At 47.3% G+C, this 24,605-nt stretch overlaps 1 protein-coding gene across 3 annotated transcripts in view; it reads left to right on the top strand.

Moving 5' to 3' along the window:
* Positions 1-888: 888 nt before the first annotated feature.
* Positions 889-24,605, top strand: part of Cep250 (centrosomal protein 250) — a 43,000-nt gene continuing 19,283 nt past the window's right edge. For 2 of the 3 annotated variants that reach the window (XM_029473958.2, XM_021185583.3), the window contains exons 1-20: positions 894-1,007; positions 6,865-7,147; positions 8,072-8,128; positions 8,878-8,960; positions 9,279-9,444; positions 10,137-10,243; positions 10,461-10,712; positions 12,669-12,765; positions 14,032-14,139; positions 14,566-14,724; positions 15,092-15,270; positions 15,904-16,086; positions 17,200-17,344; positions 18,227-18,373; positions 19,146-19,376; positions 20,780-20,973; positions 21,194-21,321; positions 21,481-21,650; positions 23,835-24,002; positions 24,403-24,537. In XM_029473958.2, the coding sequence (XP_029329818.1) occupies positions 6,965-7,147; positions 8,072-8,128; positions 8,878-8,960; positions 9,279-9,444; positions 10,137-10,243; positions 10,461-10,712; positions 12,669-12,765; positions 14,032-14,139; positions 14,566-14,724; positions 15,092-15,270; positions 15,904-16,086; positions 17,200-17,344; positions 18,227-18,373; positions 19,146-19,376; positions 20,780-20,973; positions 21,194-21,321; positions 21,481-21,650; positions 23,835-24,002; positions 24,403-24,537 (2,892 nt within the window). In that variant the 5' untranslated portion in view covers positions 894-1,007; positions 6,865-6,964. Of the gene's footprint in view, positions 1,008-6,864; positions 7,148-8,071; positions 8,129-8,877; positions 8,961-9,278; positions 9,445-10,136; positions 10,244-10,460; positions 10,713-12,668; positions 12,766-14,031; positions 14,140-14,565; positions 14,725-15,091; positions 15,271-15,903; positions 16,087-17,199; positions 17,345-18,226; positions 18,374-19,145; positions 19,377-20,779; positions 20,974-21,193; positions 21,322-21,480; positions 21,651-23,834; positions 24,003-24,402; positions 24,538-24,605 lie in introns of all 3 variants that reach the window. The other variant, XM_029473957.2, reaches the window with a different exon arrangement.

Genomic DNA, 24,605 nt, shown 5'->3' with positions numbered 1-24,605 from the left:
AAAGAAAGAGAAAGAAAGAAAGAAAGAAAGAAAGAAAGAAAGAAAGAAAGAAAGAAAGAAAAAGAAAAGCCGGGCATGGTGGTGCACACCTTTAACCCCAGCACTTGGGAGGCAGAGGAGTCAGGTGGATTTCTGAGTTTGAGGCCAGCCTGGTCTACAGAGTGAGTTCCAAGACAGCCAGGGCTACACAGAGAAACCCTGTCTCGAAAAACCAAAATAAATAAATAAATAAATACATAAATAAATGAAAAAAAATCAATGCTAAGAAAATGCGTTAATAATGATTGTACAATATATTATCAAAATAACTCCCTGTTCCTAGCGGAACGCAGTCATGTAGCGGTAGTCATAACCGGACAAAGTAGCCTTCCTGGCATTTAAACCACTTAAGTAAAGCAATCTTGTGCAAAGCCTTGTGGAGTTCCGAGTATTCCCAACGACACAGTTGTTTGCGAATGTTCTGTTTCCTGGGGCTGCGTGGAGGATCAGTAAAGATCGAAAGCTGAGACATTCGTTTGCCCAGATTTAACTGGAGCTAGCTGCTTTCTCCCGGTTACTGTACTTGGCTTTGTTGGTGAGAGAGTGCGCAGGTGCACCGAGACCTTGGCTTTACGCATGCGCAGTACCTAACTCTGAAGCCACAGGCGGGAGCTTGAGGGCGAGTGTTTCTTCTCCACCTCAGAACGTTCAGTGCTAGAATTCAGAGACGGTGACTGTCTTTACTTTTGGAGAGCGACCTTGTGTCTCACTATATCCCCCCCTTTCCTTTTGGGTTTCTCTAGTAAGTTGTCTGCCAGTACTTAATATGGCGAGAGGTTTGCACCGGCGCACTCATCCCCGGCGCTCGGCTGGGCTGGGCTGGGCGGTCCCCCACGAAAGGGCGGGAGTTTGGCGGGCGGGGCCTGGCCTCCAGACTGAGGGCGGCCCCGGGCCTGGCCTGCAGGTTGCTGCAGCGGCCTCGGTAGCTGCGGAGCGTTTCGGGATCCCCGGGAACCGACCCTGGTGAGGTGGGCAGGGGCAGGCGGGAGGCGCTGAGCGTAACGGTCCGAGGTCCAGGGCCTGGGCACCCGCGAGGATGTCGCCTGGACAGCGGCTTCCTGTATCCCGGGAGGCGCCCCGGGCCCAGAGACGGGCTGGGATCTGTCCCAGTGGTCAGGGCCTGCCTGCCTCAGTTTCCTGCTGCAGCCGCCGCCCAGGAGAACCTCACACTCGGGTGACCCACTGCCGTAGCCCGGAGCTGAAGGGATGAGATGCTGCGCGCCCTGCGGATCTCTCTCTGTGCACCCGGGAGTTTTGCAGCGCCCTGTGCGCATACGGCTTTGCATGTGATCTTCCCCTGAAAGTCCGGTCTCAGCCCGCTGCCCCATTATCAGAACTTTGATTTTTCAGAACTCAAAGATCACTTCTTTAAAAACCTTTCCTAGAGGCCTGCTCCAGGCTCAACTGATCAGATTCTTGCCTTTTGCGAACTTTGCCCAAGTCAGTGTTCTGCCACTCTTTCTTGATCTGGGCTTGTTTGTTAGAAGTCATGTCTTTTTTTTTTCAACTCTTATGTCCTATGATGACTACTAGTAACTAAAAAAAGTTACTGAATAGTTGAAAGATGATAGCTCTGCTAAATGCATTACCTACAAAGGCCCCTTTAATCCACGCAGCGATCTATGGTGTGCGTTCTATATATTCACGTTTTATGCATGAAGAAACAAGCACTCATAAATCAAGTTTCACAATGAGCTAGAACCCCCTACGTATATTATGACTTAACTAGATTGCCTTTAGCTTGCAGTTTTATACGTTAGCCTGTAAGATATAGAGGTCAGGGTTGCAACTCACGTTTCAATAAAAGGGCTGCTTTTTTTTTTTTAACCCAGCGTTTTTAATGCAGCCAGTCAGTGTTCTACCACTGAACTAATAATCTCATGCCCTCTTTTCCCTTTTTATTTTGAGATAGTGTCTTACCAACTTACCAAGGCTGTATTTGAACTTGATGTTCATTTGTCTTGGCCTCCCAAGAATGAGATTTCAGGCCTGTGAGTCTAGGCTGGGCCCTGAGAAGGCTTATGAAGTAGGATTGATAATATTACCAAATCGATAGTTTTCTTAACAAAAATCAAGGCCAGCTCTGCGCTGTCTTACTGGTACACCTACACCCTGTGCTGCAGGAACATTCTGTCACGTTTTGCTCAAATTACCTCAGAAAGCTTCAGGTGTGGATGTCATTATTTCATTCCCCTTAGGAAATGCTCTGCAGTGCTGTGAGTTTTATACTTTCTGACTTTGGCAGCTAATGAAATGAGCATAGAATTTGGAATTGAATTAGATTTTGATTTCCGCTTTGCTACTAACCAGTTGCACCTGGTGGACACGTGAAGGCTATAGAGGACGTTGTCGTTGTGGAGACGTCTTCAGCCTTCATGTGGGTTAGAATCATCAGGCCAACTCCTTACCTGTAGAGCCATGCTCCCATGTAAAAAATATTTAGTTTTAAGCCGGGCATGGGGGCGCACGCCTTTAATCCCAGCACTTGGGAGGCAGAGGCAGGCGGATCTCTGAGTTTGAGGCCAGCCTGGTCTACAAAGTGAGTTCCAGGACAGCCAGGGTTATACAGAGAAACCCTGTCTTGAAAAAAAAAAACCAAAAAACAAAACAACAACAACAAATTTTTTTTTTAATTATGTGTATGGGGGCAGCAGGGTGGACACAAATGCACGTATCAGAGCTGTAGACCTCGTGGAACTGAGTTAGAGGCAGTTGTTAGTATGTGATGAGAACTGAATTTGCATGCCCTGCAAGAGCAATCTGGCCTCAAACTCAGGGATCTACCTCCTGCCTCCCAAGCGCAGGGATCAAAGGCGTGCACCATTATGTCCAGCTTACATTTCCATTTTTCTGAATCCTACTTTTCTTTCATCCTTTCTTTTTTGTCTTTTTTGGGATTTTATTTATTTTTATTTCATATGTATGAGTGCTTTGTATGTGTGTCTGGGGGCATCAGAAGTTAGAAGAAACCCTTGCATCCTCCAGGTAGTTACGAGTCACTCTGTGTGTGCCAAGAACTAAAGCCTGGTCTTCCGCAAGAGCAACAAGTGTTCCTAACCACAGAGCCCTGAGCTTTAGTTTTCTTGATTGTAAAATGAGGACAGTAATCTTTTTTTTGTTTGTTTTTTGTTTCTTTCGAGACAGGGTTTTTCTGTGTAGCCCTGGCTGTCCTGGAACTCACTTTGTAGACCAGGCTGGCCTCGAACTCAGAAAAACGCCTGCCTCTGCCTCCCAAGTGCTGGGATTAAAGGCGTGCGCCACCATGCCCGGCTGAGGACAGTAATCTTAATACCTCTAAGTTTTTACTTCGTGGTAATGAAAGTTGCAGCTGATTATTGTCAGCGTGAAACACTGTATCCATTGTGTATGATCTTACATCTGCTCTGTGAACAGCTATGGAGCTGCCCACATTTTGTAAAGCTGTGTTGGTGATCGGAAGGATCACGTTACTTAATGTTGTTCATATAATGATATAATATATAACGGGCACTTCATACACCAGGTCTGTTTCACGAGCTGGGAATGCAGCATTGACTCAAACAATGTTAGTTGGTGTGTGTGTGTGTGTGTGTGTGTGTGTGTGTGTGTGGTCTCAGTACTTGGAAGGCAGAAACTGGAGGATCACAAATTCTAGGTCAGCTTGAGCCACCAGAACAAGACACTGTCTGAAACAAACAAGCCAACAATCACAAACCAGTCTTTGTACCAGAGGGACTTACATTTTAGTTAGTTGTTGTACATAATAATTAGAGAAATATAGGCTTGGTGAGTAGAACGCCTGCACATGGTGGTACTTCACATTGTACAACTTATTAAGAAGGTGGCATTTGGGGCTGGTGAGATGGCTCAGTGGGTAAGAGCACCCGACTGCTCTTCCGAAGGTCCAGAGTTCAAATCCCAGCAACCACATGGTGGCTCACAACCATCCGCAACGAGATCTGGCGCCCTCTTCTGGAGTGTCTGAAGATAGCTACAGTGTACTTACATATAATAAATAAATAAATCTTAAAAAAAAAAAAAAGAAGGGTGGCATTTGGTCAGAAGCCTGGTTAGGGAGTGATGTGGATAACAAATGAGTGTGGTTCTTGCTGTGCTCTGCACACAGGCGGGTGGCTAGCTGTGCAGGTGGAGGAGTGTGAGCAACTGGGAGATGAGAAAGAAACAGGAGTAATTCATTTGGATAAGATGGGTCAGTTAGATACTCTGGGCAAGCATAAAGATTCTCTTTAACTCTAGTTGGTTGTTATCTAGGGTATGTGTGTGTTTTATTTTTTGAGACTGGGTCTCTATATGTAGCCCAGGCTGTCTTCAGGTTTACTATGTAGCTCTGGGGAGAATAAATTTGTAGCAGTCCTGCTTCAGCCTCACAAATGCCTGATTTTAGGCTTGTCCTGCTCTGCCTGGCTGTTTATGTTCGTTTTGATTTTGAGTGCATATGTGTGTACAAGCATATGGTGCAGTTCTCAGGTAAAGGTTAGAGGATGACTTCCACGAGGCGTTCTCTCCTTGAGCTCTGGGTTCTGTGGTTGATCTCAGGTTGTCAGGATGGCAACTAGCACTTCGACCCCTGAAGCACCTCAGCAGTCCTGTTTTGTACTTTAAAAGGATGCTCTAACTGTTCTAGTGAGAACAAAACAAAACAAAATAACAGAATTTAGGAGGTATCAGTAGCACCTGGGAGGAGCTTTGGCAGCGATTGAGTTGTGTTGCTGAACATGACTTATTCCAAGTTTAGTATTAAACAGCAGTTGTTTATTATCTCACGCACTCACCATGGGGGAGAAGTGTGGGGCAGATCAGCGGTGTTGCTGGCTTAGCAGTTTCAGACAAGGCTGACCCTGATCTGAACCTTTCCACCAGGGGCTAGAAGATCTGTTCCCAACAGGGCTATTGGCAGAAGGCCCTGATACTTTCTCCTGGGCCTCCTCAGGTACTTGTGTGTCCTCAGGACAGAGCAGGTATTTCTCCAGAGAGGTTGATCAGAAAAATCGAACAAGCAACAAGCCGTAGTACCTTCTGTGACCTTGTTTCAAAGGGCATTTCTTTCTTTCTTTTATTTATTTATTTATTTATTTTTATTTATTTATTTATTTATTTTTTCGAGACAGGGTTTCTCTGTGTAGCCTTGGCTGTCCTGGAACTCACTTTGTAGACTAGGCTGGCCTCGAACTCAGAAATCCTCCTGCCTCTGCCTCCCGAGTGCTGGGATTAAAGGCGTGCGCCACCACGCCCGGCTTCTTTCTTTTTTTTTTTTAAAGATTTTATTTATTTTATGAATATGAGTACACTGTAGCTGTCTTCAGACACACCAGAAGAAGACTTTGGATCCCATTACAGATGGTTGTGAGCCACCATGTGGTTTCTGGGATTTGAACTCAGGACCTCTGGAAGAGCAGTCGGTGCCCTTAACTGCTGAGCCATCTCTCCAGCCCCAGAAGGCATTTCTACTTAAACACTTTTAAAGATTTATTTATTTTATGTGTATGGATGTGTTGCCTGCATGTGTGTTTGTTACACATTTCTGCCCTCAGCCATCAGAAAAGGGTGTCAGAGCCCTTGGAACTGGAGTTACAGGTGGTTTTGAGCTACCATCTAGGGGCTGAGAACCAAACACTGGTCCTCTGCAAGAGCAGCAAGTTCTCTTCTAAGGCCACTGTCTAGCCTTAGTCATTTCTACTTTATTCCATCCTACACTCAAAAAGAGAAGATTCGGGAGGCAGAGGCAGGCGGATTTCTGAGTTCGAGGCCAGCCTGGTCTACAAAGTGAGCTCCAGGACAGCCAGAGCAGAGAAACCCTGTCTTGAAAAACCAAAAAAAAAAAAAAAAAAAAAAAAAAAAAAAAAAAAAAAAGAGAAGATTCAATTTTTTTTTTTTTTTAAGACAGAATTTCATGTTACTACTATGTAACTGAAAATGACTTTCAACTCTTGATCCTCTGAGTTGATCTCCTGAGTGGCCAAACTTCAGGCCTGTGTCACCATGACCAACTTAGGCTCAGTTTAATCTTTTGGTGGTGTTGGTTTGGAGGGGTTTTGTTCTTTTCTTGTTGTTGTTGTTTTATTTCTATGGCATGTGTGTGCAAGGGTGTGTTCATGTTCACTGTGGAGGGAGAGATTGATTGGGTGTGTCTCCCTCAATCTCTTCATCTTATATGTCTCCTCAGGGTCTTGAACTTAAACCTAGAACTCACCAATTTGGCTAGTGGAGATTGTTACCTGTTACCTAGAGAATAAGAATGTAGAAGAGGCCTTGGTCTTTAGATGCTGGAGAGGTAGGAGATTTCTGGTCACCACCTTATGGGTTAGTAGGTGGCTTGGTTCCTCAGAAGAGCCTGAAATGCATGTTTGCATATGTATTCTTTCAATCACGAATGTTGGCATCTATTTTTGAATTATTAACGTTTTTCTGGGATGGCGGCACATGCTTGTAATCACAACACTAGGGAGGTAGAGGCAGGAGAATCGGGAGTTCAAATCCATCCTTAGCTACATTGCAAGTTCCATGACAGTCAGGGCTGTATGAAACCCCATCTCAAAAAAAGAAGAGCTGGCAAGATGGCTCAGCGGATAAAAAAACCGAAAGGCTATGTTCATTTTGGCCTCTTACACACCAAGTACATACATGATGTATATACATAGATACTGGCAAAACACTCATATACATAAAAATAAATAAATATTGAAAAAGAAAGTTCTGAGGAGTCCTGTAATAAAGAAAACCTAATTAACCAATTTACTTCATTCAGCCCAGATTCACTCCACTTAAATGTTGAGTAAATCTGAGAAATCTAACCTTTTCACTTTTATTTTATATTTTGGTCTCTAGCTCAAGAGGAGGTCTAAGACACGTAGGACAATGGTTAGACACCCTCCTGCAACCAGCCTCTAGCTACACAGGAGCTGCGGATTTGTTCTGTGGTGTGCCCATGGAGACAGGGAGCCCCGGGTTGAACATGAAGCCCCAGTCCCTGCAGCTGGTGCTGGAGGGGCAGGTGCTGGCGCTGCAGCAGCAGATGGCCGAGAACCAGGCTGCCTCCTGGCGGAAACTGAAGAACTCCCAAGAGGCCCAGAAGAGACAAGCAACCCTCGTGAGGAAGCTGCAGGCCAAGGTGAGGTAGATAGCCCTGTGGGGAAGGGGAAAAGAAGCCTCCCCCAGAGTTGGGCGCTAGGCTGGGATAGGACTGGAGGAGGGAAAGCCCGTGTAGTACCAAACATCCTGGTGAGGATGGCCCAGACATTCCAACTCTTTTTTTTTTTTTTTTTGTGGTTTTTCGAGACAGGGTTTCTCTGTGTAGCCCTGGCTGTCCTGGAACTCACGTTGTAGACCAGGCTGGCCTCGAACTCAGAAATCCGCCTGCCTCTGCCCCCCGAGTGCTGGGATTAAAGGCGTGCGCCACCACGCCCGGCGACATTCCAACTCTTAACCATAGCCTCTCCTTGACAGTCACAGCTCCTCCTGTCTCTGTTTCCCACCCTGCCGTAGGAGTGCTGGACAGTAACACACACCACCCCTTCTGGCTTTACCTGGGTTCTGGGGACCTGAATTCAGATCTTCATGCTTGCCCAGCAAGTGCTTCCCTACTGAGCTGTCTCCCAGAAAGTATTATTTAAACACCCAGAAAGAAACTCCTTTTTTTCTCTATTCCTTCCTTCCTTCCTTCCTTCCTTCCTTCCTTCCTTCCTTCCTTTATTTACATTTCAAGTGTTATCCCCTTACCCAGTTTCCCCCGCTCCCTGAAACCCCCTACCCCATCCCTCCTCTCCCTGCTTCTGTGAGGGTGTTCCTCCACCCACCCACCCACTCCCGCAGACAGAAACTCTTAAGTCGCTGTGGCCTCACTTCACCATCACCACCCGCTTCACACCTTCACAGCAAGTTTGTCCAAGATTCTTGGAGCCTGTGGGCTATGTAGTTTCTATGAGCTGTAGCTGAGCCTGCTCTCTTTGCTGTTTCTATGAGCTGTGGCTGAGCCTGCTCTCTTTGCTGTTTCTATGAGCTGTGGCTGAGTTCAGGCCTGCTCTCTTTGCCTCAGGTTTTACAGTACCGGAGCTGGTGTCAAGACCTGGAGAAGCGACTAGAAGCCACTGGGGTGAGTGAGATTCAGTTCTGGACTTCCCCTGTGCCCCCAAAATATACTTTTGGGGCTTTATATACTGCCAAATAACTGGGGCTATATAGGATGTTTGGTAAGAGTCCCTTTGTGTTCAGCTCCTAAGAGCTCTATCAATCTGATCTTCTAGAGATCCTTGGCCTGAGAGATTCCAACCCATGGTTTTCCATAGATGGATGCAGTATGTGGAATTAGAGAGAAAATTCATGTTCATCCAGCAGGTGTCAGTGTTTGTATGTCAGGAAAACACAGGTCTACAGGCATGCCTGCAGCAGAGCAATGTGTTTATTTGTTGCCTGGGTAGGACTGGCTTGGAAAGACCCTTTGTCAAGTTCTTTGCTCCAGCTCCCCTCAGCATCTTCTCATTCCCCTCAGACAAGTTTGAGGGAGAAAGAAAGAACCAGAATGTATTGAACCCCTTCCCTGCAGGCCAGGGCGCCCCAGGCATCTTACACTGTTCACTTTGCTGCAAACTCCTGGAAAGGAATGACAGTCGTTTTGTAACTTGGAGACGATGAGTGACTTCCCAATTAGTATAACAGACGTTAAGGCCCCTAGTGAAAGATGCAGCTTCCATTCCACTGGTTAGATGCCCAACGGCCAAACTGCTTCCAAGAGAGAACAAAAAAAGAAAGAAAGAAAGTGAGCCACTGTCAAAGGAAGCATGAGGGGATTGTCCTAGGGGAGGTTCTCCTGCAGCATTATAAGGCCTGTCTCTGACTCACAAGGGGCTGATCCCTCAGCGGTGGGAGAGTGTAGAAGAGCCCAACCTGGAACAGTTGCTGATCCGATTGGAGGAGGAGCAGCAGAGGTGATGGGCCCAACTTTCCCGATCTGAGTGGTTATCCAGTGGGTGGAAAGGCTGATGGGAAACTTCTGTTCCAAGAGTGAACATGTGGGTGGGAAACTGGCTGGGCATGGTGGTTCCTGTGTGTAACCTAAGGCAGGCAAAAAGCAGAAGGGAAAAGGGGAGCTGGGGAGGGGAGGGAGGGGCTCATGGGAATCTTGTGTCCCAAGTGCAAACAAGACTTCAGTCCTCCAATTGCTGGCAATGGAAAATTCCGCTCACTGTCTTACTCCCAAGAGGAGGACCAGACCTTCATTTTGCACTTGCTTTTGCCTGGTGCAGGTGTGAGAGTCTAGTGGAGGTGAACACCGAGCTTCGGCTGCACATGGAGAAAGCCGATGTGGTGAATAAAGCCCTGCAGGAGGACGTGGAAAAACTGACAGTGGACTGGAGTCGGGCCCGAGACGAGTTAGTGAGGAAGGAGAGCCAGTGGCGGATGGAGCAGGAGGTAGGAGAACAAGAGTGGAGTGTGCACGCTGTTCCAGGCAGCACCAGAAAGGGTTAACTTGGACCTGGGTGGAAACTGATCTGTCATTGCTCCTCCCTCTGACTAGCTCTGCCCAAGCTGACAGCTGTCCCCTGTTTCAGCTCTCTTCCTAGTTCTGCCTAGTCTAGGCTTTGTTGGCAGGTAGCATAAGGCTCAACTCTTGCATAAGTGACTAGCTTAGGTTTCAAATGGATCTGAACATTTAATCTGTCTTCGTCTGGAGGTCTGCATAGCTAGATCCCAAGCAGGTAGCTGCTGGATTGAATGGAGGAGAAAAAATGGCTAATGGGCCCTGGGAAATGTTCAAATCAGAGCTATAGAAAGCAAATGTTCCCTGAACCTTTGCTGGGTTCTGGGTCTGGGTGACTTGCATGTATTAGGCCACCCAGTTCTGTCTGTGGTAATAGCTCCATTTGTTAAGCAGCCACTGCATACCCTTTTTTGATATAGCCAAGTGGAAGGCCACTTTTCATCCAGGACCCCCTGACCTCTTGAATCTCATGACCAACTTTATTAAACTCTTTATCCATAAGCTATCACCTTGAAATCCTTCCTCCCTTCACCCCTCTCCCAGCAGCCGTGGGGAATCCAAGACTCTTGTGTTGGTGCAAGGTCCCTGCCCTTGGGTATGACTTGGGTTTCTGAACACACAGTTCTTCAAGGGCTATTTGAGAGGTGAACACGGTCGTCTTCTCAATCTATGGCGAGAGGTGGTAACCTTCCGACGTCACTTCCTGAAAATGAAGTCAGCTACTGACAGGTCAGTGTGGTGATAAGGAGAGAGGTTTGCCTCTGCTGAATCTGAACTTAAGGCAGCAGGCTCTGTAGAAGAGGAATCGGGGTTAGCGGCTGGGAGGGAGATCTGCCGTTACTGGAGAGATGATGTTCTCAGACCTGCCCCTTAGACACCTTGAGTTTTGTGGCTAAGCTCTCTTCCTTGGTTCCTTGGAGTCTTCGATCTTCCTTCCTGTGCTCAGAGACCTGACAGAGCTAAAGGCTGAACACGCAAGGCTTTCAGGATCCCTGCTGACCTGCTGTCTGCGCCTGACCCTGAGAGCACAGTCTCGGGAGTCCAGTGGATCTGGGAGAACGGAGGAGAGTGAGCCAGCCCAGCTGCTGCTGCTCGTCGCTAAGACCCAGGCGCTGGAGAAGGAAGCCCATGAGAAGAGCCAGGAGTTAATGCAGCTCAAGACTCTCGGGGATCTGGAGAAGGCAGAGCTGCAGGACCGGTGAGGTGACGCGTGGGCCCAGGGGGAATCTACTGAGGGGAAGCTCACTTCCTTAGGGGGTTGTGGGTGGGCGAAAAGATGTCAAAGACACCTTCACCCTGAGAGGGAAAGGAAATGAGCCATCTGAGTCCAGTGACCCAGCTGGGGTCTGGCTACCTTGCATCCAGTCTCTGGCCTCCTGGTTTGTGATGGCAGCAGTCTCCTTGTGGCCATACTCTTCCACAGTCGTGTCTTCCTGTATGCCAGCCTTAGCCTGGAATGCTTCCCTCCTTCCCCCTATGCTTGGCTCTTTAAAGTAGAGTTTCCATGTCACCTCTTGGTGACATCTCTGACTTCAGTAGCTAATAGTCCCATGAGTTTTTCTGACCTGCTCCTTATAGCACATTGTATCTCTTTAATAACTTTGTTTCTTCTTATCTGTCCTCTTTTGGGGTGGCACATTAAGCTTATTTGTTTGTGCTGTGCTGGGGATTTAACTCAGGACCTTGCATATACTAATCAGACATTCTACCATTGAGCTATACCCCTACCTTGGCTCTTTTAATTTTTGGATTATAGTGAAATAGGGTTTCTTTAAATGATAAGAGGGAGGACATGAACAGAGTCCCACTGATTATCAGGGCGAAGTCTTTATCATGGCTCGGGCTCTCTGCCTATGGGTGGTCTACATAAGTCGGACTATTTTGTTTTCTTTTTGCTTTTGAAGACATTAAGAACGACGATCATATCTTAGTAAGTCTGTGTCTCTATAGTGTTTTGAAGTTTTTCTCATAATGTTAAATATCTCTCATAAAATTAAATGAAAGATAATACAGTGATTTGGGCCCCTAGAGGTGATTCTTAATAAAATTATTAAGTCTTAATTTTTTCTTTTAGCCAGGTGCAGTAGTCATTGCTTTTAATCCTAATTCTTTGGAGGTAAATCTCTGTAAGTTCAATTTCAGCCTGGTCTACACAGCAAGTTCCAGGCCAGGGAAGGCTATGTAGTGCAATCTTGCCTCAAAAGTAAATAAGTAAATGAGGGAATGAATGACTGAACAAATACTAAGGAAAGAGAGGCTCATGGGTAGCATTCATTTAAGAAGCACTTGTCGCCGGGCGTGGTGGCACACGCCTTTAATCCTAGCACTTGGGAAGCAGAGGCAGGCATATTTCTGAGTTTGAGACCAGCCTGGTCTACAGAGTGAGTTCCAGGACAGCCAGGGCTACACAGAGAAACCCTGTCTCGAAAAACAAAAACAAACAAACAAAAAAGAAGCACTTGTCAGGCAGGTATTATGGCTCAAGCCTATAATCCTAGTACTCAGCAAGAGAACTAAGACCTAGTACTCCTGCTCAGGAGCAGGAGGATTTCTAGTTCAAGGTTATTGAGGACTACATAGAGAATTTTAGACAAGCTTGGCACTCATGGTCAGATGCTGCCCCAAATGATCAAAAACGGGAAAGCAGTTTTGTGCAGTGCTGGGCACAAAGAGCTCGGAGATGCTGTTAAATGACGGGGATGTTGCTGAGTGTGCGGAACATTGTTAGTTACATCGTCTCCCAAGTCACCTGTCCTTTTTGCCTATCAGAGTCAGATCTTGAGCAGGAGGGACCTTGGGACTATCCCCTGTGGCAATTCTGATGTTCTTGTTGGCTTCAGGGTGCCTGACTTCACAATCAAGGGCGGCCTGGAAGGCCTGGGCCAGGGCTTTCCTTCAGCCCTCGGGCCCTCAAACCCGCGCTCCAGTCTTGAGAAGTGGTAAATCCCTGCATGTGTCTGAGTGGCTTTGGTGTTCCCCACCAGATCAAGAATATAGAATCACGTTATTCAGGGAGTGCAAGGGACTGGGTATACCTAAGGGATTCTGGGGGTGCCGTGAGTGTGTCCACGTGGGGGCTGAGGTGTGCTGTGTGTGGCTCTGTCTACATCCTTGGGCTATTCAGGTGACAGTGCTGTCTGTGCTCTCTCTTTAGAGTGACGGAACTCTCTGCTCTGCTAACCCAGTCTCAGAAGCAAAATGAAGATTATGAGAAGATGGTAAAGGCTCTAAGAGAAACAATGGAGATCCTGGTATGTGGTCCTCTGTGTTGCAAAGGAGCTAAGCAGGGGTTGGCAGGTTCCTTGTTGTTCGTGGACAAGTAGTGAATGATGCAGTTAAATGGTCCTTGATGAAATTCTCCAATGCTGAAAATAAACTTTGGCCGAATCTGAAAATTAGTTAACTCATTCATTTACCTGCACAATAAAAGATTAATAACAGTCTGTATTCCTGGGGATAGTACATGCATATGAAATATGTCCTTATCAGAGAGAGAGGTGACTTACTGTGGTGTGCTTGAAGCCAATGTGAGTTATGTGAAACCTACTAGAAGATGGGAATAAGCAAAGTACCAGGGAGGGGATCTGCGGAGAGATTTAAACCAAGTCACATGGGAGACGGCTGAGGAGCCGGGCAGGCCTTAGCGGGCACAGAATGGCTGTGAGGAAGTTTTGCTGGCTGCCCTCAATCCCTGAGAGTGGGGTTGAAGGGAGGAGTTAAGCTTTGTCAGTGACTGTAAGCTGTGGACGAGCAGGAGGGTTGACCGCTGGGGCTGTCACAGGAAGTGTGTGTCTTGTGGAAGACTGAGGTTGTGCTCGCTGACTTAAACACCTGTCAGGGATGCTCCAGAAGCGATTCTCCCTCTTCAGACGGGATGTCAGGATCCTGGCTTGTTTCCCTGTCTCCTTTCATGGCAGCACGTGTTTTGGTCGCTGACTTTTGGAGCTCCTGAACCCCTGTCCACACATGTACCCCTAATCTCACTTACTCTGGAGTCCACCAGGAAGCTCACTTCTTTTTTTTTTTTTTTGGTTTTTCGAGACAGGGTTTCTCTGTATAGCCCTGGCTGTCCTGGAACTCACTCTGTAGACCAGGCTGGCCTCGAACTCAAAAATCCGTCTGCCTCTGCCTCCTGAGTGCTGGGATTAAAGGCGTGAGCCACCACACCCGACTGAAGCTCACTTCTTTTTGCCCCTTTAATTCTGGTTAGTCAGGAATTCACCAATACATACATCACAGGGCTCAAGTAACTTAAGATGAATGACATTGGATTGCAAAGAATTCTGGTTTTCCAGGGCTATCATAGCAGTCACAGCTGTTAGAACAAGAACCTTAACCTAGGCAGTCATTTAGATCATTTATTCTGAGCTTTTTATTGCCATATTACATTGTTTTTAGACCCCTTGGGAAAGTACTGCAGACAGAATAGACAGAATGTGTCTGATTGGTATGGAGATGAGAATGGTGAATTATGTTTTGAGAGTTTGGCTTCTAGGCTCTATTCTGTTCTTTCACAGGAGACAAACCATGCGGAGTTAATGGAGCATGAGGCATCTCTCAGTAGGAATGCTCAAGAGGAAAAGTTGTCTCTGCAGCACGTGATCAAGGCTATAACCCAGGCACTGGTAAGCCTCTCGACTGTAACTGGACACTGATCGTCTCCCCCCCAGCCCCCCCCCCCCCACTTCTCTGAGTCCTCTCAGCCGCCTTGAGTTGGACTGAGGGTCCGTAAGGAGGATTGGCCTCTTTTCCTGTGCTGTGTAGTGGGCAGGTTCTCTAACTTGTCTGCTCTGACTCTTAGGTCAGAGGCTGAATTGTCTCTGTCACTGCAGTAACATTTCCTTCCCTTTCCCCACTCACTCACTGCCCCGAGAGGATTCTAGCCGTGTGGCTAACTCTGTCCTTACATGACCAAACATGAAGAGTTGGGGGCCAGTCATTTTTGCTCTTAGGTTCCCTTCCCTGCTCGTGCCTGGAGAGGACCTGTGAAGGGAATCTTCAGGTTGCCTGGCTCTTAGTGCAAATCTCTGTAACACTGGCTTGCATTTCAGGCCTCAGTGGAAGAAGAGGACACTGTGACCCAGTCCTCAGGCCATGAGGACTCGCTGCAGTCAGACTGTAATGGCCTTTCCCAGTTTGATCCCCAGGACCCAGACAGGGCTCTTACCCTGGTGCAGTCAGTGCTGACTCGGAGACAGCAGGCTGTGCAGGTGAGAGCCCCCAGGGCACACCTCTAGTCTGCATTACCCCTTTCAGCTCGGCATATATATATACATGCCAAGTGCATGCATGTAATGGCCTGGGAGAATGTAAATGTTTCCCTACTCCAAGAGACCCTCATGCCACTACATCTGGTGAACTCCAAGGTCTAGAACCACCCAGAAACCTCTGATCTGTTGGCATCTCAGCTGGCCATGTTTCTGTTCCCAGCTAACTGTTCTGTCTGTCCTCAGCTGACTGTTATTATGTCTGTTCCCAGCTGACTGTTATGGCTGTTCCCAGTCCCCTTACCTTGGAGACATTCCTTGCCTCTGGCTTCTTGTTCATCGCCTTCTTTCTATTGCGTTCCTTCCGCAGGACCTCAGGCAGCAGCTTTCAGGCTGCCAGGAGGCTATGAGCTTCTTGCAGCAGCAGCACGATCAGTGGGAGGAAGAGGGCAGGGCCCTGAGGGAAAGGCTACAAAAGCTCACTGGGGAGCGGGATGCTCTGGCAGGCCAGACCGTGGACCTTCAGGAAGAGGTGGACTCTCTCAGCAGGTCAGTGAGCAATTGCTCGTTCCTCCCTTCCATGTCTGGTCGTTTAGTTTTTGTTTTGTTTTGTTTTGTTTTTGTTTTTCGAGACAGGGTTTCTCTGTGTAGCCTTGGCTGTCCTGGAACTCACTCTGTAGACCAGGCTGGCCTCGAACTCAGAAATCCGCCTGCCTCTGCCTCCCGAGTGCTGGGATTAAAGGCGTGCGCCACCACGCCCGGCTTTGTTTTGTTTTTTTTAATGAAAGCAAAACCTTCAAATTTTTATTTTGCTACATATCTGTTTTTAGTTACAGTTTTGCAAGGCTGGGTATCAAACCCAGAACCTTAGGCTTCTTAGGAAAGCACTCTGAGGCCTGAGCCATATTCTCAGTTCTCCAGTGTCTGCTTTCATTCCTCACTAAGCCACTTACCTACCACTGTCCAGTGTTTGACTGACTCTTCCTATTGTCCCTGGACCAAGGATGCTGAAGGCCGCTTTGGTTTTTATTCTGTTTCCTGTGGGAAGACCCTTTGGGTTTGGGTCCCTAAGATCATATAATAAATAGTTTTCTCCTTGAAAAAAGGCTCTACAAGGTCTTTTTCCACTGTGATCTTTGATCCTTGGTCCATAGGTCTGCTCATCTCTGATCTCAATTTCAGGGAGCGGGAGCTGCTTCAGAAGGCCAGAGGGGAGCTGCAGCAGCAACTGGAAGTGCTGGAGCAGGAAGCATGGCGACTGCGGAGGATGAACATGGAGCTGCAGCTGCAGGGGGACTCAGCTCAAGGGGAGAAGCTGGAGCAGCAGGAGGAGCTGCACTTGGCTGTCCGGGAGAGGGAGCGCCTGTAAGTGTGACCCGGCCTCTCCTCACCAGGGCCTGCCTGGTCTTCCCTGGCCCTACTCTTAGGAAATAGAGAGCCTAAAGCCTACACACGGTGGGTTCCCATTAGCTTACTGCTTCTCTGTAGAAAATGAACTTAGTGTGTTTATGTAGGGTCCAGTGGTTTTCAATATTCCTAATGCCGCAACCCTCTAATACAGTTCCCCGTGTTCTAGTGACCCCAACCAGTGACCCCCAACCATGAAATTCTTTCATTGCTACTTCATAACTGTCATTTTGCTACTGTTATGAATTATAATATAAATATATAACATACAGAATATGTAGTATGTGGCCCCAAAGGGGTCATGACCCACAGGTTGAAAACAGCTGATGTAGGCATTCTTGAGTCACTGTGGGGATGAGGGACTGTGAGGGCTACAAAAATGAGTAAGGCACTGACTATGCTCTCAAGGATTGAAATCTGATGAGATATCAGACAAGCTGTCGCTGTGACGCCTCACTAAGCTGGAGTTCAAACTTGGTGTTTAGTTATTGAGCATCAGGGACACTTTTATGGAGGAGGAGGTTTTCTTTGAGTGGGGCCTTGATCATTTTAATCTGTAGAAAAAAGGACCAAAGGGACAGAATAGCAAAGAAAGAGAGGTAGGAATTTTGTGTTCAGAGCTAGCTGGCTGTGAGAAGATCATTCACTGGGACTCCAGGGTCAGTGCCTATAGTAACTAGCCTGCAAATTCCACTAGGTAATGCTACAGAAAGGAAAGGACTCTAGAGGGTTGCTGTAGATTTTGGCTTTGTCACCAGAACAGCTAAGTCTCTTGACAAAATTGAGATGTTACTTGAAAAGTTATTGAAAAGATGGGACAATACTTCATCAAATGCCAGCATAGGACTGTCAAGATGGCTCAGTGTGAGTTTACTCCTTGGACCTCTCCGCGTGTGTTACGGTTCCTTCCCCACACACAAAGAAATAGAATCATTGTTTTGCTTGTTTGTTTTGGTTGGTTGGTTTATTGTTGTTATGTTGTTTTGCATAGAAACAGTAAGTATATTCCTGCCTCCAGTTGGGACGTGGCCAGTCCCAAACACTTCTAGCTCCCTGTCCTTCCCTCCTTAGTCAGGAGATGCTGGTGGGCCTGGAAGCCAAGCAGTCAGAATCACTAAGTGAGCTGCTCACTCTTCGAGAAACCCTGGAGTCAAGTCGCCTAGAAGGGGAGTTACTGAAGCAGGAGCGAGTGGAAGTGGCTGCAGCCTTGGCCAGGGTATGTGGGTCTCCACCCTTCCTGCAAAGGCGTGTTCCTAAGAAAGGGGCTGGAATCCCTAGTCTGCTTCTGGGTTCTCTCCCTCCCAACATGCCCTCTGCATTGAAGTTCAATGGGTTTTTTAAAGTATAAATCTGGTTGTTAGTCTCTTAAAGCCATCCAGTGGGGCTACAGATGGCTCTGTAGTGAGGAGTGCACACTACGCTTGCAGAGTCTGAGTTCATTTCCAGCACCGACCTCAGGGGACTCACAACTGCCTGGAACTCCAGGGGAATCTCATATCCTCTTCTGGACTTTGTAGGCACTGCACTCATATTTGTACATTTATTCATTCATTCGTGAGAAAAGAGACAAACACATACACACACACCTATATACACGTGGTTTTAAAATATAAATCTTAAAAACATATTCAATACCTTTTGCCATCTGCGGCCTACCTTCCGAAGCCCACCCTCACTCCAAGTGTCCTTTGCTCTTGCCACAAAGCATCAGCTGCAGTCTCAAGTCATCTTCCTTCATGACATTAGTACATTGTATGCACCTTCCTTTCACCTTGACTCCCAAGGACCAGCTCCCTGTCTGTGTTCCATCAGCTCCTCTCCCTAACTGAATTGATGCCTTCTTTGAGTTTTCAGTTGCACTTACAGTTTCTGTAGTGTCATGACAACTGTAGGTGTTTGCATGACTTTCCGTGTTTCTGTGCTGTGACCACCTGTCTCATGAATGAATGGATGAATGAATGAATGAAAAACTTGTTTAGATTGCAAGGGAAGAAATGGAGTGATAGTTGAAAAATAAAAAGGCAGGTATTGGGAGTGTGATTTACTTACTGTTCCTGAAAATTCGAACTAGGAAACACTTTAACCCTTTTGTTTTTAGGCAGAACAGTCCATTGTGGAGCTATCAGGTTCTGAGAACAGCCTGAAGGCAGAGGTAGCTGATCTTCGAGCTGCAGCTGTCAAGCTTGGGGCCTTAAACGAGGCTTTGGCTTTAGATAAAGTTGGACTGAACCAGCAGCTTCTCCAGGTGAGCGAAGGTGTGGTTCCCAGGACGGGGCTGGCTTATCTGAAGATTAGCCTCAATAGGACAGAGTCCTCTGTGGATTAGTCAAAGGCAGGGCAGCTCCCAGTTGTAGCTGAAATGAGCAAGAGAGACATTTGCAATGTAGAGAGCAAAGGATTAGCCTTAAGCACTGTAAATCCCCCCCCGCCCCCCCCCATACCTGCAGCAGAACCTCTGAGCATTGAATGAATGATCGGTAGGGAAGGTCCATGTCCCTGGAAGGAGACGAAGCATTCCATGCTATTGGGTGAGGCAGATGTGCTGAATAGCCCAAATAACCCCCAAATCATCTCTGTTGGTTAGAAATTTAACCTTCATTTTAGTAGGGAAAACTTGTTTCTTCTACATCTCCCAAGACCCAGAAATGTCTTTATTTCCTAATTCTGGGTATTTTAGTTGGTTGGTTGAGGTTTTTTTTGTTGTTGTTTTGTTTTGTTTTGTTTTTATTTTGAGACAGGGTTTCATGCTGCCAAAACTGACATCCTGATCCTCCTTCACCTCCCAAGGGCATGTACCACTACCTGGTATTATTCTGAATTCTCTGAAAGCAAGATTTTGCCTTTTTTGTCTCTGTCCCAGCATCAGGGCCATCTAGTGCCTAGAGTGTAGACATCAGATGGAAGGAATGGATGGATCTCCCTCCCTGTGTTCACTGTAGGTGGTTTCTGTAGAAGCAGAGGGAACTTTAACCATTTACCTTTGATGCCCTGCACTCTCTTCTCTTTCTGGCCAGTAGTTGGAGCAGGAGAACCAGTCTCTGTGCAGCAGAGCGGAGGCCTCAGAGCAGCTGAGAAGTGCTTTGCAGGTGGACCTGGCGGAGGCAGAAAGGCACAGGGAAGCCCTGTGGCAGAAGAAAATTCAGCTGGAGACTCAGCTGCAGAAGGCAGAGGAAACAGGGGCTGAGCTACAGGCAGAGCTGAGGGGCACCCGAGAAGAAAAGGAAGAGCTTAAAGATAAATTAAGTGAGGTGAGAGGCCATTGGGGGTGTCACTTGCAGTGTGTTACATGCTTGTTGTAAGCAGAAAGACTGAGAAGTGATGTGAGTGAGGCGGGTCTTCCCACTGTTTTAATGCATTTTTATGGAGTCCTGCGCTGACCCCCACATGCCAGTCCCCATGTGCTTCCTGCAGTCTCTCCCTCACTTCATACTCAGTGCGAACATGTATAGTCTTCCTGCTGTAATTACCTGTCTCTATATCCTTCACAGTCAGCAAATTATTTACTTAGTTAGTTTGGTCATTTGAGAGAAAATCTAACTCTAGCCCTAGATGGCCTGGAATTCACGCTGTGAACCAGGCTGTCCTCAACTTACAGTGTCCCTCCTGCCTCTGTCTCCTGAGTGCTGAGATTACCAGCACTCAATAGCTACCAGTTACAGCTGTGCATGTGTCATGTGCACCGGCTGTCTGTCTCTCTCTTTGCTTTTTTTTTTTAAGATTTATTTATTTACTATATGTAAGTACACTGTAGCTGTACTTCAGACACTCCAGAAGAGGGCATCAGATCTCATTACAGATGGTTGTGAGCCACCATGTGGTTGCTGGGATTTGAACTCAGGACCTTCAGAAGAGCAGTCGGGTGCTCTTACCCGCTGAACCATCTCACCAGCCCTCTGTTTGCTTTTTGAGACAAGGTCTACCTGTGGGTTTTTTTTTTGTTTGTTTTTTGTTTTGTTTTTGTTTTTTTGAGTCACAGCTTGAGGGGACATGGTCTGTCAAAGTGGGGCAAGCATGGCAGCAGATGTCTGTGGTGGCCAGAATTTGTGGCAGCCGCTCACTTGCATCAGGAGACAGGAAGGGGACAAGGTGTCCCCTGGGCTTTCTGCTGTTGCCCTTTTTAGAATCTACAACTCCAGCTCATGAGGCGTCACCATCCACATTCAGGTAGTTTTCCTTCCTTCCTTATCCTCTCTGGAAACGTCCTCACAGACACACAGAGGTGTGGCTCCTCGGGGATTCTTATCAGGAAGCTGACAGTGGAGATCAATCATGACAGTCATACTTTTCCCTACCAGACTTCTCATTGCCCTGGTACTTGGAGCATTAGGGCAATACTTAGAGTGTCCCATTCTTAGAGCCCCTTCCCAGGTCAGTACCCACTTTCTTGGCATATACAGGTTCTGCTGGCCTCAGTATAGTGCCTTGCTCATTGGAGAACATCCTTTCTGGTCCAGGGACTCCTGGTTGATCAAGGACATACATACATACATACATACATACATAAATGCCAGTTATTCAACAATGCTCGATCTCAAAGTGTGGAGTTCAGAATCCTTGAACACTCACTGGCCTTGACTTGCTGTTAGTATCTCTGGAGCAAGAGTCCTGGGATTGTGCCTTACTCTGTGTCTCACCAATTTCTCTCCCTCAGGCACATCACCAGCAAGAAACAGCTACAGCTCACCTAGAGCAGCTGCATCAGGATGCAGAAAGGCAGGAAGAAACACTTGCTAGGGCAGTCCAGGAGAAGGAAGCCCTAGTACGGGAGAGGGCAGCTCTTGAGGTGCGCCTGCAGGCTGTAGAGCGGGACCGACAGGACCTCACCGAACATGTCCTGGGGCTCAGGTAGGGCCCACACTTAGTTCAGCCGAGCACAGAGAGCTTTGCAAGGGTAAGGGTAGCCAAGCTAAGCTCCCTGTCCTCAGTGTATGCATTCTAAAAGAGCTGTAGACCTGTAATTGCCCTAGAGCTTCCCTGGGTAACCTGTACTTACAACCCAGTCCCTCTTGAGAAAGGGTAAGGGGCTTGATGGGTTAGAACTCTTCCTGATTCCTAAATCTTACAGGTCAGCCAAGGAGCAACTGGAGAGCAATCTGTTTGAGGCCCAACAGCAAAATTCTGTGATACAGGTCACCAAGGGGCAGCTGGAGGTCCAGATTCAAACTATTATCCAAGCCAAGGAAGTAATTCAAGGTGAGAGCCCAGCTGGAATAGGGCATACTGCATTCCAGAGAGATAGTAACAGCCAAGAAAGCAGTGGGAGCTTTCTTCTGCCAGACTCAGGCTCTGAGAGGAAGTTGCTCCTGAGGCAGGTGGGCAGGTGCTCAGAGGCGATCTTACCTGATGTCATAGGGGAAGTGAAATGCCTGAAGCTGGAACTGGATGCTGAGAGGACCCGGGCAGAGCAAGAGTGGGACGCAGTAGCCAGGCAGCTAGCCCAAGCTGAACAGGAGGGGCAAGCATCTCTGGAGCGACAGAAGGTGGCCCACGAGGAGGAGGTGAACAGGCTGCAAGAGAAATGGGTAGGTGGTGGATGTGATTGGGAAATAGGGGAGGCAGACATGGCCTCCCTTCAGTGAGCCTGCCGCCTGCTGCCTCTTGGTCCAGATAATGCTTAGAAGAATGAAATGTGACTACCAAGATATAAAATCCAGAGGGTGTGTGTGTGTTTTGCTTGCTACCTTGCTTGCTTGCTTGCTTGCTTGATGTGTATGAAGAATTAAGTATGGAGCCTAGGAGCAGACCTGGCAGAACACAGTTATAATTTCAGCATCCAGGAGGCAGGAGCCTTGTGAGTTCAACCGTGTTACAAAGGAATACCCTTTTTCCAAAAGTTAGGAGGCTAGTGTATGTAGTATCACGTGCTTTTTAATCCCAGCATTCGAGAGGCAGAGTCAGGCAGGTGTCCGTGAATTAGAGGCCAGCTTAGTCTATAGAGTGAGTTCCAGGACAGCCAGGACTAGAACTGTCTGGGGGAAAAAAAAAAGAATTGTTTCCTCTGCCATCTAATTACTTAATTAAATTTCTTGTTCTTGTTTTTATTTTATACTCATAGATTTATTTTTATGCCTTTTGGGGCATGAGGAAGTACAGTAGCTACACTCCTAAGTATGGTGCTTACATGGCCCAGTGCTTCCTACCCAGTGTCACTCTGACTAAGGCAGATACAGGCACCAGAAAGGACAGAGCACATATCCTCTAAAACACTTTTCTCAGCTGGACGGAGTAGCAGTGCACACTTTTAATTCTAGCACTTCGTAAGCTAAGGCAGGTGGATGTCTGTGAGTTCAGTGCCAACCTGATCTACTTAGTGAGTTCCAGGATTTCATTGTGAGACCCTCTCTAAACCTTTATTTAATTAAAAACAGTTATAAGGGAGTAGTCTGTCTGAGGGTGTGGGAAGGGGAAGAGAGAAGGGACCACCATGGCCCAAGTGTGATCATGACAGTCACTCCTTCCAGGAAACCTGAGGCCATTAGCTGATCAGTCAGCAGGGTTATAATCTTTTACTTTGGGGCTTTCAGGAGGTATCATGACTGAATTTTAGTTGAGGAAATGCCTTGTGGACACTACTCAACTATTTGAAAATACCTGCTGTCATACCCACATAATTCCAAAAATGAGCAAATTTTTGGCTGCTTTCTTGTCAGCAAACTCAGTGTAAAACATGATCAAGGGGCTAGAGAGATCAGTGGTTAGAGAGTCTGCTCTTCAGAGGACCTGAGTTGGTCCCTAGTGCCCACCTCAGGTGATTTCCAGTTGTCTTTAAAGCCTTCCTCTGGCCTCTGTGCCCATACATACATATATACCACACATATACACATAAATAAAAATAAATACTCAAAAGCAAAATAATCAAAAGTCTTAAGTTGATTCTCTCCCTCCAGTGTGGGTTCTGGAGCTGGGACTCAGGTCTGCAAACTGACAAAGCAGCTGCTTCTACTTCCTGAGCCGTCTCACTGGCCCAGGATGTGGCACTTTCAATAGCAAAATATTCTGCTCATAGCTAACCAGCAGTGATAGACTATTTCTTCCTGTTTTGACATCACAAATTTAGCTCTCTGGTAGCCATACATTTAGACAGAGCAAACAGCTTAATTTTGTTTTTGGTTTTTCGAGACAGGGTTTCTCTGTATAGTCCTGGCTGGCCTGGAACTCACTTTGTAGACCAGGCTGGCCTCGAACTCAGAAATCCGCCTGCCTCTGCCTCCCAAGTGCTGGGATTAAAGGCGTGCGCCACCACCGCCCGGCAATTTTGTTATTTTTATAGTTGGCTTTTTGACCCTGAAGGTTTGGTGTTTATGATGGTTGTGTAGTTGACATTATTTTATTTTTTGGTTTTGTTTTTTTGAGACAAGGTTTCTCTGTGTAGCCCTGGCTGTCCTAGAACATACTCTTTAGACCAAGCTGGCCTCAAACTCAGATCCACCTTGCCTCTGCCTCCCAAGTGCTAGGATTAAAGGAGTGCGCCACCACTCCCAGTATATACATTATTTTTTAAAAATAATCTTTTTAAAAAAAAATATTAAATGACCTTTAAATTTTAGTGAGACAAGGATTTAAACTTCCCTGCAGAAATGAGTCACCAGGCTTAAAGCAGTGCCCAAGTCACAGTGAGATAGTGAAGAGATTCTAAGTCCAGACACGCTCCCCGTCTCCTCTCTCACTCACTGGCTCTAACAGTGTGGTCTCCTTCTCATGATCAGGAGAAAGAGCGCTCCTGGCTGCAGCAGGAGCTGGATAAGACCCTGGAAACCCTCGAGAGGGAGAGAGCAGAGCTGGAAACAAAGCTGAGAGAGCAGCAGACAGAAATGGAAGCCATCCGTGCACAGAGGGAAGAGGAACGAAGCCAGGCTGACAGCGCCCTGTACCAAGTAAGCAGCCTGGAGCGTTATATCCTCATGATGTCTGCATGCCCGGTCTCTTCCCCTCTTACTTTTCCATTCCTAAGAACAGGGCTCAGGAGGGGCTTCCTGAAGAGTGTAGCTACCGCCCTGCAGCCTGTGAGGAGACTAACATGCAGTTAGCCGCAAGCAGGCAGTGTGTCATACTTCCCGAGGGAGGGCCAGCATTGACCACATCCTGTCAGCTTATGAGCCGGTGGCAGTCTTTGCACTTCCTGGTTCTAAGTTAATGGTCCGAGACTTTCCCTTGCCCTCAGCCCCTCATCCTGTTGTTGGAAGACCTTGGAGCAGATGAGATGTGCTTATGGCCTCCTGGGTGAACATGATCATCCAGAGCCATGAAGCCCTCGCCCTTCCTGCCCTTCCCCAGATGCAGCTAGAAACAGAGAAGGAGAGAGTATCCCTCCTGGAGACACTGCTGAGGACCCAGAAGGAGCTGGCAGATGCTAGCCAACAGCTGGAAAGGCTGAGACAGGACATGAAGATTCAGAAGTTTAAGGAACAGGTATGGCGATGGCCCTGTGCCTGACCCTTCTGCTTCTACCACCTAGTGTGGACCGTAACACCTCGTTT

The sequence above is a fragment of the Mus caroli genome, unplaced genomic scaffold (genome assembly GCF_978045245.1).
Source record: "Mus caroli unplaced genomic scaffold, Mus_caroli_1 scaffold_2, whole genome shotgun sequence".
In the NCBI taxonomy this organism is placed as follows: Eukaryota; Metazoa; Chordata; class Mammalia; order Rodentia; family Muridae; genus Mus; species Mus caroli.
The sequence above is the reverse complement of the archived record's forward strand: the minus strand, read 5'-3'. Positions and strand labels throughout refer to the sequence as shown.